Consider the following 14799-nt stretch of genomic DNA (forward strand, 5'->3'; position numbering starts at 1 on the left):
TTCTTCATTCTACCTGGGTCCAGGGTCAATCCCCCAACAAGGTCTTAGGCACCCAGCTAATTCCTGGGCTTATTGCTCCTCCCACATGACCCCTCCTCCTTAAGGAGTGAGGAAGCTTGATGTAGTTGTTAGGTGTTGGTGGAAGTGGTGGTGGCGGTAGTGGTGGTGGTAGTGATGGTGGTGGTAATGGTGGTGGCAGTGGTAGTAGTAGTGGTGGTGGTAGTGATGGTGGTGGTAATGGTGGTGGCAGTGGTAGTAGTAGTGGTAGTGGTGGTGATGGTGGTATCAGTGACTAACAATTAGGGTTTTTAAAGCACTTTACTTAATCGCAAGAGCCCTGAACTGAGTATCAGTAGACCTACCTGGGTTTGAGTTTCCATGGTGTTCCTAACTTGCTTTGTATAAGTTATTTTTTCCCCCTGGGTCTCAGTTTCTCCAACTCTGAAATGAGGAGATTGATTTGATTTTTTTTTTTTTTTTACAGCTCTAGCGTTCTGTCTTCTACTTTTAAAAGTCTCTTTTCCTTCTGACATTCCATGGTCTAAGATCTCTTCCAGGTCCAGTGTTCTGTATTCTATGTTCTCAGTGCCCTTTCGGCACTGACATTCTGTGTTCTATGTTCATCCCCTACAGTTGTGATGTTCTGTGTTCTATGTTCTAAAGGCCTTCCCATTTCTGACCTTCTGTGTTCCCTGTACCAAGAACCATTCCAGCGCTGATGTTCTGTGTTCTCTGACTTCTAGGATGAGTTCCACCCGTTCATCGAGGCCTTGCTGCCCCACGTTCGAGCCTTCGCCTACACTTGGTTCAACTTGCAGGCTCGGAAACGCAAATACTTCAAGAAGCATGAGAAGCGCATGACGAAGGACGAGGAGCGGGCGGTGAAGGATGAGCTGCTCGGGGAGAAGCCCGAGGTCAAGCAGAAGTGGGCGTCCCGGCTCCTGGCCAAGCTGCGCAAGGACATCCGGCCCGAGTGCCGAGAGGACTTCGTCCTAGCCATCACAGGCAAGAAGCCTCCGGGATGCGTCCTCTCGAACCCTGACCAGAAGGGCAAGATGAGGAGAATCGACTGCCTGCGCCAGGCCGACAAGGTGTGGCGGCTCGACCTGGTCATGGTCATCCTCTTCAAGGGCATCCCCCTGGAGAGCACCGATGGGGAGCGGCTGGTCAAAGCCGCCCAGTGTGGCCACCCTGTGCTTTGTGTCCAGCCCCATCACATCAGTGTCTCAGTGAAGGAGCTCGACTTGTACCTGGCCTATTTCATCAGAGAGAGAGGTAGGGAACACTCAGCAAAGATCTACCTGCGGCATCTCGGTCACTTGCGCTGTGCATGCATGCGCGAGTGTGCGCGAGTGTGCGTGTGAGTGTGTGTGCGTGTGAGTGTGTGTGCGTGCGTGTGCGTGAGTGTGTGTGTGTGCGTGAGTGTGTGTTGGGGAACAAAGCTTCATCAGCATTGGGAGAAGAGCCTAGGACTTTACCCAGGCCTATGATGTCAAGGCAGGCCCGAGGGAGAGCCACTGCCCTTCCTTACAGGAATTCTCAGTTTAAACGGAAATGGAGTTTGCCTTCAGGGAGCCTCTGATCTTAGAGTGGAGCCAGTACAAACATGAGAACTGTAACCAGGAATTACTGCAGCTAAGACAAATTCATTTGCAGAGCAGAGAAGACAACAGTTTCTGTAGGAAAAGGAGTAGCTCATTCAAATTAACCAGCATTTTTTTAGTGCCTCCTGTCTACCAGACATTGTGCTAAGTGTTTGGGTTACAAAGAAAGGCAAATGCAGCCCCGGCACTGGAGCAGTTCACAGTCGAGTTGGTTGGGGGGAAGAGGAGCAGATAAGATGCAAATAACTAGGAACAAACAAAATCTCTGCAGGATAAAGGCGTTTGTCTGAGAGGGAAGGTCCTGGCATTAAGGGGGATCAGGAATGACTTCTTAAAGAAAGTGGGGATTTACCTGCACCTGAAAGAAGCTAGGAGGTGAAGATGAGGAGGGAATGATTCCAGACATGAGGCACAATGAAAAGGAATAAAATCAGAAGTTGGGCAGGGGAGTCCTGTGTGAGGAATAGCAAGAAAGGCCAATGTCATGGATCAAAGAGAAGGTGGAGAGGAGGAAGGTGTAAGAGGACCTGAAGGATGGGAAGGGGACAGGTTAGGGAGGACTTTCCAAGGAAGGCGAACAGGTTTTTAGTTTTCATTCTGAAGGTGATAGGGAGCTTTGGAGGTTACTCATCAGGGGGAGTTTCATGGTCAGACCTGCTCATCCCCCAGAGATTCTGGCCCTTGCCCCCAGGGAAGTTGGGGAGAAGGGAGGGCCCCAGGAGAGGGATGCCCGCTGTGGAGAAGGGGAACAGCCCGGGCAAGTCCTGCCTTGCCGCAATATGGACCATGGGGAAGGATTGTGAGGCCAAGTGGAAGGTTAACGGACACTTGGGAAGTGTGTGCTCACTGCTGGTGACTCTGGTATCCAGGGAGAAAATATTCCCCAATTACTCCATATTCATTATAGCGCCACACAGCAAGGACATACAAGACATGAGACCAAGGTCAATAGGGGATGGACCCAACAGAGTTAGCTCTACATGCTGATGGGATTGAGTGAGTAGACCAGGTAGATCAGGGTGAAGATGGGGCAGTTTCTAGGAGAAGGGAAACTTTGAGAAGGATCTGGTAGAGAAGAGGAACAAGGGAAGAGAGTAGAGGGTCCCCCGAGTTTCTTCTGACTCTTCTGTGCCCCAGGAATCCTCCTAGAGTTTGGACAATGGGCAAAAGGGAACAACGGATTTCCCTTCTTTCCTTCATCAGCCAGAGAAAAGACACCTCCTCAAGGGAGACAGATGGAGGCTTAACAGGGTCAGGAATAGCAAGACCCGAAGGGAAGGGAAATGGAAGAAAGATACATTTCCTTGAATCTTGGAATTGACTTCCAGGTCCCAGGAGCTGGAGGGAGAAGTCTGAGGCCCCAGAAGCTATGTAGCCATGTAGCCAGAAGCGACATAGTATTGTGGAAAGAACCAGGGTACCTGGGGGGTATAAGGCAAAGCTTCTCAAACTAGGAGTCATGACCCCATATGGGGTCGTGTAACTGAATATGGGGGGGGGGTCGCAAAAAATTGGCAACAGTAAAAGGTTATGCATTTTATATACCTATATATCCGGGGTTGTTTAAAAATTTCTCAGGCAAAAAGGGGTCACAAGTATAAAAAGTTGAAGAAACCCTGGTATAGTGCGTAGGTTGCAAGAGTTAAAATCAGAGGGAGCTAAGTTCAAATCCTAGCTCAGCCACTTACTAGCTGTGAGACTCTGGAGAGATAACAACTTTTCTCAGCCTCAGTTTCCTCATCTGTGTTGTTCAGTTTTTTTCAGTCACGTCTGACTCTCTGTGACCTCCTTTGGGGTTTTCTTGGCAAAGATACCGGAGTGGTTTGCCATTTCTTCTCCAGCTTATCTTACAGATGAGGAAATTGAAGCAAACAGGGCTAAGTGACTTTCCCAGGGTCACACAGCTAGAAGTGTCTGAGGCTGGATTTGAACTCAGAAAGAGGAGTCTTCCTGACCTCAGGCTTGGGATTCTATCCACTGTGCCACCCAGCTGCCCAGTCCTCATCTATAAAATGGGGCTAATAATAGTACCTACCTCTCAGGGTTGTTGGAAGGATCAAATGAAAAAAAACATTTTACATACGTAAAGGACTTTGTAAACCTTAAAGTGCTATCCAAATGCTAGCTGCTCTCAATTACCATCACCAGGAGGTAAACATCCAGGTTCTACTGCGAACTTCCCATGTGGCCTTGGACAAGTCCTTTCCTCTCTGGCTCTCTGTGTCCTTATTTATAAGAGGCTTGGTTTTAGCTGTTCTTAAGGCTCCATGTTCTGTGTTCCCAAAGCTCTATGAGGAGCTATAGACAGAATGTGCTCTGAGGAAGAAGATCCAAGAAGGCTTCCAAGAGTGCATGATGTTTGAGTGAGACCTCGGTGGGTGTGTAGAATTCTCATCAAGGGAGATTAGGAGAGGGGAAGGTACAAAGCAAAGACCTGGAGGCTGGAAATGGAGAGTCTAGGCTACAATGAAGCTGGGTATGCAGGGGAGCAGGGGGAAAGGAGGGAGGGTGAGTCAGATAGTAGCAGGCCACGAATGCCAAGCCCATGGACAAACATAAATGTACTCACATGTCAATATATCAAGGATCTGTGCTTCTGAAAATGATAGATTAAAAGAAAAGAAAAAAAGAAAATGATTTATTCCCCTCACCCCACCCCTGTCATTGACTGAAGACAAGCCTCTGGAGGATTTAGGAGGTGGTCTTTGAGAGTTATTGTGGCCTAATAATTCGTACTTGCCCCTTCTCATCACTTGCATATCCTCAGTTAATCTGGTGAGTTCTCTACACTTCGTGGGACTGGTTCTCTGGAGATGGACACACACTCTATGGTCAGAACCACTCACGAAGCTTCCTCAGAACCTTTCAGGGTTGGCCTTTTACTTGTATAGCTTTTGAAAAATCAGGAGAACCCTCACATCACACAGGGCAGAAGGAGAAGATGTTGGCTAGAGGATATGTACCTATACCCAATGACTCCCCAGCCACATAGACCTCACCCAGATCTGGCTCCCTCACCCCCATCTGCTCACAAAGGCACACAAGGGCCAGATGTGTTGGGTGAAAATGCATCCCCAACATATAGACACCCATCAAACATGATCTAGACACCAACACAGAACTGGGGGATGAGTATACAGACACTCCTATCTGCCTTATCTTCTGATGACAAGTAGAATTAGATACTCCTCAAGATTGCTTTCAGAGAAGGAGCTATGGGTAGGGGCACACACACACACCAGACCAAAGTCTAGACCAGAGTTAGACATTAGAATTCACTTCAGATCCCAGGCTTTCATTTATTCAATTGGGGACAGAAGTAGGAATACAGGCAGGCAAGGAAGGATGTATAAAACAGGGAGAGAAGAATTGAGGTTAGAAGGGAGAGGAAGAAGGAAGTGGAGAGAGTGATTTTTAAACGGGAGAGAGAAAAAGGATGGAGAAATGACTCTGAAAGAAAAGGGGGGATGGGAAGAAAGAGAGAGAGAGTTAGAGTTCAGTAGTTAGAGGACCTGGGTTTGAATCCTACCTCTTCTACTACCTGGGTGACCTTGGACAAGTCACTTAACCTCTGCCTCAGTTTCTTTATCTGTAAAATGAGGGGGTTTGGCTTACTGACCTCTAAGTTCTCTTCCAGTTCTAAATCTGTGAGAGGCCATACTAAAGAAAGGAGAGAAAACCCCCTTTTTGTGGGACATGACACTCCCGACTCTGCCCCACAGCTCGCTCTGACTGTTCTGATGCCACAGCTGCCGTGGCCATTTTTTCAAAAAGTGGCAGGCCAGAGGAAAAGAGTGCTCGATCCAGGCTGACAACTTTGGTGGTGCCGGAGAAAGGAGAGGTGGTGCGACAATGATGAGTGTATTTTGGGAAAGAGACATCTACTTGTCTAGCCACCTATAAAAGAGGTCCTTTACAAAGGCCCTGCATTTGTTTCTGGGTGTGGGGAGCAGATATTTGAGAAGAGGAGAGCCCCCAAGTAATAACTCCTCTTTCTTTTGTATTTTAAGGTTGACAAAGCACTTTCCATCCTATGAGTTAGGCAATGTGTTATTCTTCTGATTTTTCATAATGAGAAACTGAGACTCAGGGGAAGTCGTGACTGACCTTTGATAACAGAGCTAGTAAAAGTGTCAGAGTCAAACCCAAGTCTCTGAGGTCTAGTCCCAAACCCTTCCCACTAAATCATACAGCCTTTCAGAAGCAGAAATAGAGAGGAGGGGGAAGAGGAGGGTAGGGAGAAGGGCGTGAGGAGGGGGCCCTTTGTGCTTTGAGATCTCTGTCAGCCCAGAGATAGATCCCGGCTGTGTCTGCTTGCCTGGAAGCCCTCAGCCTCCTCCCCTCCTCCCACGCTTCCCTGACCTTGACCTACCCCCACCCCCACCCCCCAGTGTCTGGGTCCAGGCTTCCCAGTCACCTGATGTGTCTAATTGGTAACAAACTCTGGGCTGTAAATACTCTGGGTGATAAGACCTTAGCTTGTCACTTTCCCTAAGCTGAGCAGACCAGCTGTTAAGGAGGCTGGGGAACTGTTTAAGGTAGACCAGGCTGCAAGGCAAGTGGGCTTTGCACAAGGTGTCTGGGATAGGGCCACAGACTAAATGCCCTGGGGAGCCACAGGGTGGGGAGAGGAGAGGGTATATTATTCATTGCGGCTGAGATTGTTTTTATGAGGGGAATTTTCAGCAAGCTAAACTGACAGGAAGATACTGAATTTTAAAAGAGGAGATATTTTCTGGGAAGGAAGGCTCAACCAGAAACTGGAGTGACCAGATCCAAAGCCCCAAGGCATTGAGAAGAGACCCTCTGTGGGGGGTCAAAGGTAGCTGTGTCCTGTGTCTACCCTAACTGACGACAGAGCAGTGGATCTTTTCTTTCAGTAGGACAGATTGAGATTTGAAAGATAACAAAACTTCCAGCTGGTCTGAGTCTCCCAAGGAGTGATGGTGGCCACTTAATAAATGTTTATTGAATTGAATGGAATGAATCCCCTTCCCTAAAATAGATCTTTCCCTACCTCTTATCTTTCCATCCCAAGTCAACCTGGAAGAGTTGATGATGCTCAGAAGCAGTCCCAAACTTGTGGCTTTCAAGAGGTGGAGACCAGTTTGACTGAAGTAGATGGTATTTTTAGATTAGGGGAGATTTGAATACCAGATTGTGGAGCTGAGTATTTCTCCTGTGGATGGTGGGAGCCATGGAAGGTATTAGAGCAGGGGAAATATTTGACCAGAACTGGATTTTGGAAAAAATTAGTCTGAAAGTCTGGGCAAGAGAAATGGAAAGGGGAGGAGAATGGATACTGATTAGATTGGTCAGTACATAATTTACTCTGAAACAGAAAATAAATACAATGTTAGAGCTGAAAACGCCCTAGGACTAGGTGTCTGAAGGCCTATGTTTTAGACCTAGCTTTGTCTCTGCTTCTGCCTCCCTTTGTGACGGTGGGCACTGCCCATCTCTAAGACTCACTTAAGTCTCTTGTGGCTCTATTATACCATGAACTCAAGACCACTGCATCAGACTCTTTCATTTCATATGTTGGAAAACTGAGGCCCTGCCACCCCCAAGAAGGGACTTGCCCAAGGTCACACAGCAAGTTAATGACAAAACCAGGCCTGGAAGGCAGGTGTTCTGACTCCCAACCCAGACCTCTTGCCTTCCTTCCCAGTTCCCACAGTTGGGCATGTTTGGAGTTCCTCTGAAAGTCTCCTCTCCCTCCCTAAACACACCTTCCACTACTGCCACCAGGTTGGACTCTGGGGCCTGGAGCTGCAAGTTGTTCCCTCAGGGAAGGCTCTGGGTTCAAATTTGAATAAGTGAGCCAAACCCTTTCTTCTCTTCACCCTGGGCTGTGGCAGAATTCCCCAGAACAGAACTTGGCAAATGTGGTCATTAAGAAGAGCCCCCCACTTCTATTGAGTGTTTGGGTTTCCAGGATGCCTTTTGGGGGGGGGGCAGGGCAATGAGGGTTAAGTGACTTGCCCAGGATCACACAGCTAGTAAGTGTCAAGTGTCTGAGGCCGGATTTGAACTCAGGTTAGCGCTTTATCTGCTGTGCCACCTAGCTGTCCCCTCCAGGATGCATTTGTTGGCCACAGACTCATGAGATGTTCAGGACAAGTGTTTTTAGCCCACATTTTACTAAGAAAGCTGAGCTGGAGAAAGGGCAGGTCCCTGGCCTGGGTAGAGGGTGGAAGCTCAGCCTAGGCCCCAGATTGAATACTCCTCTATGGAGGCAGGAGGATGAGTAGGGGGCTTTGGGGTAGGGGTGGGGTGATTTGGAACAGAGGACGGAGGAGGGGGCCTATTCCTGCCACCAAAGGGTTATTGGGTCTAGGTGGAGGGGGAGGATTAGGGGAGAGGCCTAGCTAGAGTGGCTGAGAAGGCCAAGGGCTTGTTAAGATGCAGCCTCCGTTGTTTCCCCACTTTATCAATCTGGAACTTGTCTCTGGCAGCTCCTGCTTGCATCCTTCCCTCCCTTCTTCCCCCCTCCCCCTTACATACAGGAGACACCAACCTCAGAGCTGAGCTGATAAAATTTTGAAGAGAGTTTTTTGCTGGTGTCAGCACAATTTCCCAGCCGGCCGCTCCCCCGCTCCCCAGCTCCCCAGCTCCCTGCTCCCTCCCCTGCTGCTGGAGCCTGGGGGCCCTTAGCCCTTACCCTATTCCTGGTCTCCCAAGAGGCCTCTCTTGGGTCTCCACTCTTCCCGAGTGTGCCCCCACTCTTCTCCCTCCCTCCTCCCTTCCTTCTTTCTTTTCCTTTTCCTTCTGGTAAGAAGAAACATGGTGTACAATGGTTAAGAACTCTGGTCTGAGTGAGTATCAGAAGACCTGGGTTCTAGTCCTGCTTCTGGCCCAAATTGGTCAACTCTCATTCTCTCTCTGTTCCTCTATTTACTCATTTGTAAAGTGACAAGGATTTAATTCCGACTTAATAGTCCTGACGAGCCCATCTACCTCAAAGTTCTCTCCTCTGATTCTTATTGCCCTATTCTAGCAAATTCTTCGAGCACCCCAGGGCTGTTTACTTGAGTCCCATCCTCAATTTCTCTTGCAAAATAGTGTGGGCACACTGCCCGCCCTAGCTTTTGCTTTGTGGAGAGGGATATGGGGCAGAAGACATCCAGACACCCTATGGCCCAGGATGTCACTCAGTCAGTAAACATCTACTAAGCACCTACTATGTGCCAGGTACCATACTAAACACTAATAATAATAATCATGATAATAACAGTAAAACATGAGAGCTAGGATGGGCACCCTAGTCAGAATGAGAACATTCTTTTAAACAGAAGCCGTCTGAGCTGGAAGGCACCCTCAAGACCACCTAGTCAAGTGCTCTCATTTTACTGGGCACCGAGCAGAGGCCCAGGGAGGTGACGTAAGCCGCCCAAAGTCACATGGTGAGTCAGTGTCAAAGCTGGGACTAGAAACGAGGCAGCCTGGTTCCCAAGCCAGAGCTCCTTTAGCTACATCGAGCTGCCTCTCAAAGAAGTAAGGGAAGGGTGGATGGGTTGGGGGGGAGGGTGGGGAGGAACCTAGCCACCTCTCAGGGCATCTGGCATTAATAAGGGCTGGGTTCTGGCTGTTACCGCTCTCCTCAGTTTCATGATTGATGGTAGGAGAAGGGGGAGGACTGGGCCAAGCCCAGAGGCTTCCTCCCTCTGCCCACTGCAGCCCCCACCCTCGTCTGCTTCTTGAGGGTTGGTGGGGGTGGGGGTAAGCTACCTCTGTGCTAATAAGACAGGGAGACTGGTGGTAGGATTGGATATAGGGTCTGGGCAATAAGACATGATAGATAATAATCAATACAATGATCGCTTGCATTTGTCTAGTAATTTCTACTTAAATGAGCCAATGTTAGACCTAGAAGGGCCCTGAGATCCTAGAGAAATAGACATGGGAGGTCCTTCTGAACATGGAAGGCAGAGGCTTGGGAAGAACCCTGCCAATCAGTCTGATCAGCTCATCTTACAAATGGGGAGACTGAGGTTCAACAGGGACAAAAGGCTTCTCCTAAAGTCACACACCTAAGTCAGTGATTCAGCCAGGACGGAAGCCCGATCTCCTGTCTCCCTATCCAGGGCTCTCTTCCCACACCATTCTGGCATTCCCTGGACCCCTAACCCTACCTGCCACATGAGAAAGAGGTCACTCATCAGGAACCCTTAGAAGGGGGGCACAGGGGAGAAGATGGAATTTCTAGCTCTGCCTCTGACTCCCTATGAGACCTTAGAGAATCAAATTCAAATGAGTGAACATTTATTATGTGCATAGCAATTGAATGAGCATTAGCTTGTGTAAGACAGTATACAACATGCTGGGGATGTCCTCACAGAGCTTGCATTCTTCGGCAGAGGATCCAACACATACACAGGGCAGGAAAAAGATGTTCAAAGTGATTTAAAAAAGGAAAGAATGGTAAAGGGGTGGGAGTTATTGAAAAAGGTCCCGTGCAAGAGGTAATGCCTAAGGGGCAGCTAGGTGGAGCAGTGGATAAAGCACCGGCCCTGGATTCAGGAGGGCCTGAGTTCAAATTCGGCCTCATACACTTAACACTTACTAGCTGTGTGACCCTGGGCAAGTCACTTAACCCCCATTGCCCCGCAAAAACAAACAAACAAACAAAAAAGAGGTAATGCCTAACTGAGCTTTAAAGAAAGCTAAGGAAGAGGGGAGTAAAAAGGAAGGAAAGGAGGGAGGGAGAAAAAGAAGGAAGGGGAAGAGAGGAAAAGCAAGGAAAGGAGGGAGGGAGGAAGAGAAGGAAGAGAGGGAGGAAGGAAATGGAAGGAAGGAAGGAAGAAAGAAAAAGGAGGGACATTGCATATGGGGGGCGGGGAACCACTTGAGCAAAGGTATAAAGGCAGGGGAATTGTAATGTTGTGTTTGATTTAGCAGGAACAGGTAGGTGGGTAAAACACTTCCTATGTATGAGCCTCAGTTTCCTCTTCTGTTTATTTGGGGGGGGGGTGATAATACCAGGCTGCCTCAGGAGGCTGTGGTCGAAGAGATCAAAAGAGATCTTGGTTGGGAAAGGGCCCTTTACAGATGTAATTGTAAACTATTAAAGAAGGATTGTGCTAAGAAGCCTAGGAGAACCCTAGCTTGGGGGATGGGAGCCACTCACTCCACTCACTTTGCTCGTTGCTCTTTTGCTTGGGCTCAGAGTCTGAGGAATAATTCTGATCCTAGTTCACATTTCCATAAGGGGGGAGGTGTAATGGGGGGAAAGTTTGCCTTGGAGGAGGGTGAGACCCTAGCTTGACTTGAGACAGTCTGGGGAGAGTGGGAAGAGTGCTGGGTTTGGAGACCGGAGTTAAAATCTCAGATCTGACCTTTACTGCCCATGTGACCCAAAATGCTTAGCATCTCTGGGCCTCTGTTGCCTCATCTATAAAATCAGGGGCCTGGACTAAATGACCTTTCAGTGCCTGAAGAGCCAGATCTGAGACAATTTAGTGGCTGTGCATGTGACCATGGGTAAGTGTGTGAGCGTCAGTTTCCATACCTGAAAGAAAGAAAAAGAATATTTGCCCTCCCTACCCACCTCCTATGGCTGTGTGGGGATTTAAAGAAGCCTTCAGGCAAAGTGGGCCTCTGCTCAGTGCCCAGTAAGATGATTGCTGCCACAATATTCTTTCTGCAGGACAACTCAATGAGGTAGGAAAGTGCCACTTGGGAAGAACAGAGCCCTTAGCCGGATGGGACCTGCCTGGAGGCAGACCGTGAAGCCCATCGTGGGTGTGCAACTGGAAGGAACCTCAGAGGTCACTCCAATATCTCCCTCATTTTACATATGAGGAAACTGAGGTGGACAGAGGTTAGGTGACTTGCCTAAGATCACACAGGCAGCAGGTTCAGAGGCAGAATTTGAACGCAAGACCTCTGGCTTCAGAGTGGCTGCTCATTCCACTAAACCACACGGGGCAGGGGGGAGGGTGGAGCTGGGGAGAAGGGACTGGGGAAGTTCAGACATCAGGAGGGGAAGTCTGTGCCTACTGGGAGCTGGCCGCACCACTATCCCGTTCCTTTCCCCAGAGCTGGGGGAGGGAGCCTTGGAAACGTCAGTCCATCTGGCTCCGGGGTGGGCCAGGAGAAGGGGTTCAGCTGAAGACTGAGTCGTAGAGGGGTTGTGGTAGACGTTTCTGTGGCTTCCTGGCTCCTGGGGCGGGCGGGGAGGTCGCTGATGAAAGTCAAAACCCTTGCGGTGTAATGGTAATCAATTTCTCCCGATCGATGTGCTGGGACCGACCTCCGGAGCCGAGGGGGAGGGGGTGGTGCACCAGAGCAAGCACACACTCCCACGTTCACACACACACATACTCGCACAAGCTCACGCCTGCCACTGCATCAGGGCAGCTCAATTTCCCTTCACCGTCTTGCTGACTAGGCAGCTTTGCCGAGAGTGGTGGGGAGTCAGGCAGGGGCTGAAGCAAGTGAGAGGCCATCCCCATCCTTCAAGGTGCAGATCAGATGCTCCCTCTTGCAGGAAGCCTTCCCTGATCCTATCTCCTCCCCTAACCCCAGCATTCCATTCTCCCCACCCCAACACTTACTTTCCTCTGGCCCTTTTCACACCCTGCCTTGTATAGTTCTCTCAAGGCAGGGACATTTTCACTCTTCCTTTCCCCAGTGTGTGGAGTAGTGAATAGAGAGTTAACCTCAAACTCCAGTAAGAACTGGAGTTAAACACCGAGACCTATTGACTATGTGATCCTGGCAAGTCACTTAAGCACTTCAGGGCTGTAGGCCATCTGTTCTTGAAGGATGGTACGAGGAACTCTGGGCGTCTCTGAGACTCTTTCAGGGCAACAGTAAGGTCTACGCTATTTTCATGATAATATTAAGATGTTTTGATTTCCAATGGGGTAAATATCTAAAATCATTCTTTTTCTTTTTCTTTTCTTTCTTTCTTTCTTTCTTTTTTTTTTTTGCAGGGCAATGGGGGTTAAGCGACTTGCCCAGGGTCACACAGCTAGTAAGTGTCAAGTGTCTGAGGCCAGATTTGAACTCAGGTCCTCCTGAATCCAGGGCCACCGGTGCTTTATCCACTGCACCACCTAGCTGCCCCAGGGGTAAATATCTAAAGATATAACCTACATAAAGAAAAGGGGGAAGGGGAGTTGTCAATACTTTTTTAAGAGTATAAAGAGATCCTGAGACCCAAAACTTTAAGAATTTCTGCTCTGGGAAACTCTCCAAGATGATAAGATGTAGCGGAGGTGCTGACTTGCATTGGTACAGGGAGTTCCCTCACCTGGAAGTGAAATCACATATTCACACACAATGTAGATACTTAATAAATATTTGTTGGATGGTTGGATGGATAGATTGATAGATGAGTAGTTCTGGGTCCTTGTCTCATCACCCTAATAAACTGTAGACTCCCTGCAGGCAAAGGCCAGTTTATTTTTGAGTCTCCCCCTAACTCCCAAGAGTCTAGAAGCAGCTCTATTTAGAATAGGCATCTGTATAGTAGCTATTTCTTGAATGAATGAATGATGATGGAAAGGCAGCAGCCCAGCAAAGACAGGCAAATGGACAAGGGAAGACATGGTTGTAAAGAGGTTCAGTCAGTGAACAAGAATTTATTTATTAAGTGCTTACTCTGTGCTAAGCACTATACATGTGGTACATAGGGTACAAAAAAAGGCAAAAGCTTTGTCCTTGCCCTCAGAGAGCTTGTGTTCTTATAGGGGAGACAATGTGTGAATAACTTATGTGCACAGAAGATCTATACAAGGTAGAAGGAAGGTCATTTCAGATGAAAGGAACTACTAAGAGACATATCAGGAAAATCCAGGAGGTGAGGGTGAGGAGGGAGATGATTCTAGGCATGGGGGACGGCCAGTATAAACGTATGGAGGTGGGACACTCAGGTAGACACCCAGAGGCAGGTAGAAGAGATAAGTAAAATCACAGATATGACCGTAAATAAATAGAGATCACGGGGTCAGAGGATTTGCAAGCTCTGAGGGACCTTAGAGAACTCATCTGGTCTAGTTCCCTCCTTTTACAGAGGAGGATCAGGCTGACAGACAGGCAGAGAGATAAGACAAGCCGGATCTACATCTGGGTCCTGTTAGGGTTGATGGCAGCATCATCTATGGAAAAAGCCTTGAAACTCCAAGTCGACCAACCCAGGTTCAAGGCCTGGCTCAGTCACTAACAAATTATATTCCTTGGGCAAGTCTCTTTTTCTCTCTGGGCATCAGTTTCCCCATTTGTAAAATGAGAAAGTCAGAACAGATCATCTTTAAAGCTTCTTTCCGCCCTAACCACGTGTAGTGTGGAAATGCTGGCTGTGTGTATCTGAGGGTATACTGGGTGGCCTGTGTGGGTTTGTGGGTCATCTAGTCTGTTGTTTTTTTGTTTTGGTGGGGCAATGGGGGTTAAGTGACTTGCCCAGGGTCACACAGCTAGTACGTGTCAAGTGTCTGAAGCCAGATTTGAACTCAGGTCCTCCTGAATCCAGGGTTGGTGTTTTATCCACAGCGCCACCTAGCTGCCCCCTGGGGTCATCTAGTCTGACCCCTCCTTTTGTAGATGAAGAAAGCAGAGACCAAGGAAGTCAAATGTCTTTCTTAAAGTCACATAGGTACCAAGAGGAAGAGTGGGGCTTTGAATCCAGGGTCCTTTGGTTCAGAATTCAGCCTTCTTTCCCCTTCTTTCCAGAATTCCACTTCGTTTCTAGCCTGCCTCTCAATACTTAGTGAACTTCTGTTACTATTAAGGGGCTGCGGGGGATGGGTGTGTACAATGATTTCCCTTGCGTAGTTTGTTTGTGTTTGCATGTGAGAAAGAGGGAGAAATATACTGATATAGACATGTGTGAAAAGGTGAGTTACTGGCCACGTTGAGAAGTTGGGGCAGGATGTTTGGGGGTTTCGATGTAGGGGTGTTTCAGGTTCTGAAGAGAGTACAAGCAGGGCCTCTGCATGTGGTGAGTCCAAGGAGGGGGGTGAAGTATGTGTTGGGGGCTGTTCTAAGAAGGTGGCAGGGAGTGCTATGAGGTAAGTATGGGGGGGAAGGGGGAGGGGAATATGAAATCCCATACCTCGACTCCTCTAGAGCAGGCTTCCTACCCTGCCTAGCTAGGGAACCCTGGGGAGAGTAAGAGGTGTGGGGAGGCCAGGCTAACCCCAGCAAACACAAAACTCAGTCCTTAGCCAGGAGCCCTGGCCCAGCCTAC

At 48.7% G+C, this 14799-nt stretch overlaps 1 protein-coding gene across 8 annotated transcripts in view; it reads left to right on the top strand.

Moving 5' to 3' along the window:
- Positions 1-14799, top strand: part of NFIC (nuclear factor I C) — a 140625-nt gene that overhangs the window by 26953 nt on the left and 98873 nt on the right. For all 8 annotated transcript variants that reach the window (XR_006355006.1, XM_043988694.1, XM_043988703.1 and 5 more), the window contains exon 2: positions 744-1275. Coding sequence is in view for 7 of the 8 variants with exons in the window: in XM_043988694.1 (XP_043844629.1) it covers positions 744-1275 (532 nt within the window). In the remaining variant the exon portion in view is untranslated. The remainder of the gene's footprint in view (positions 1-743; positions 1276-14799) is intronic.

Source organism: Dromiciops gliroides, chromosome 1 (assembly GCF_019393635.1).
Source record: "Dromiciops gliroides isolate mDroGli1 chromosome 1, mDroGli1.pri, whole genome shotgun sequence".
Lineage (NCBI taxonomy): Eukaryota > Metazoa > Chordata > Mammalia > Microbiotheria > Microbiotheriidae > Dromiciops > Dromiciops gliroides.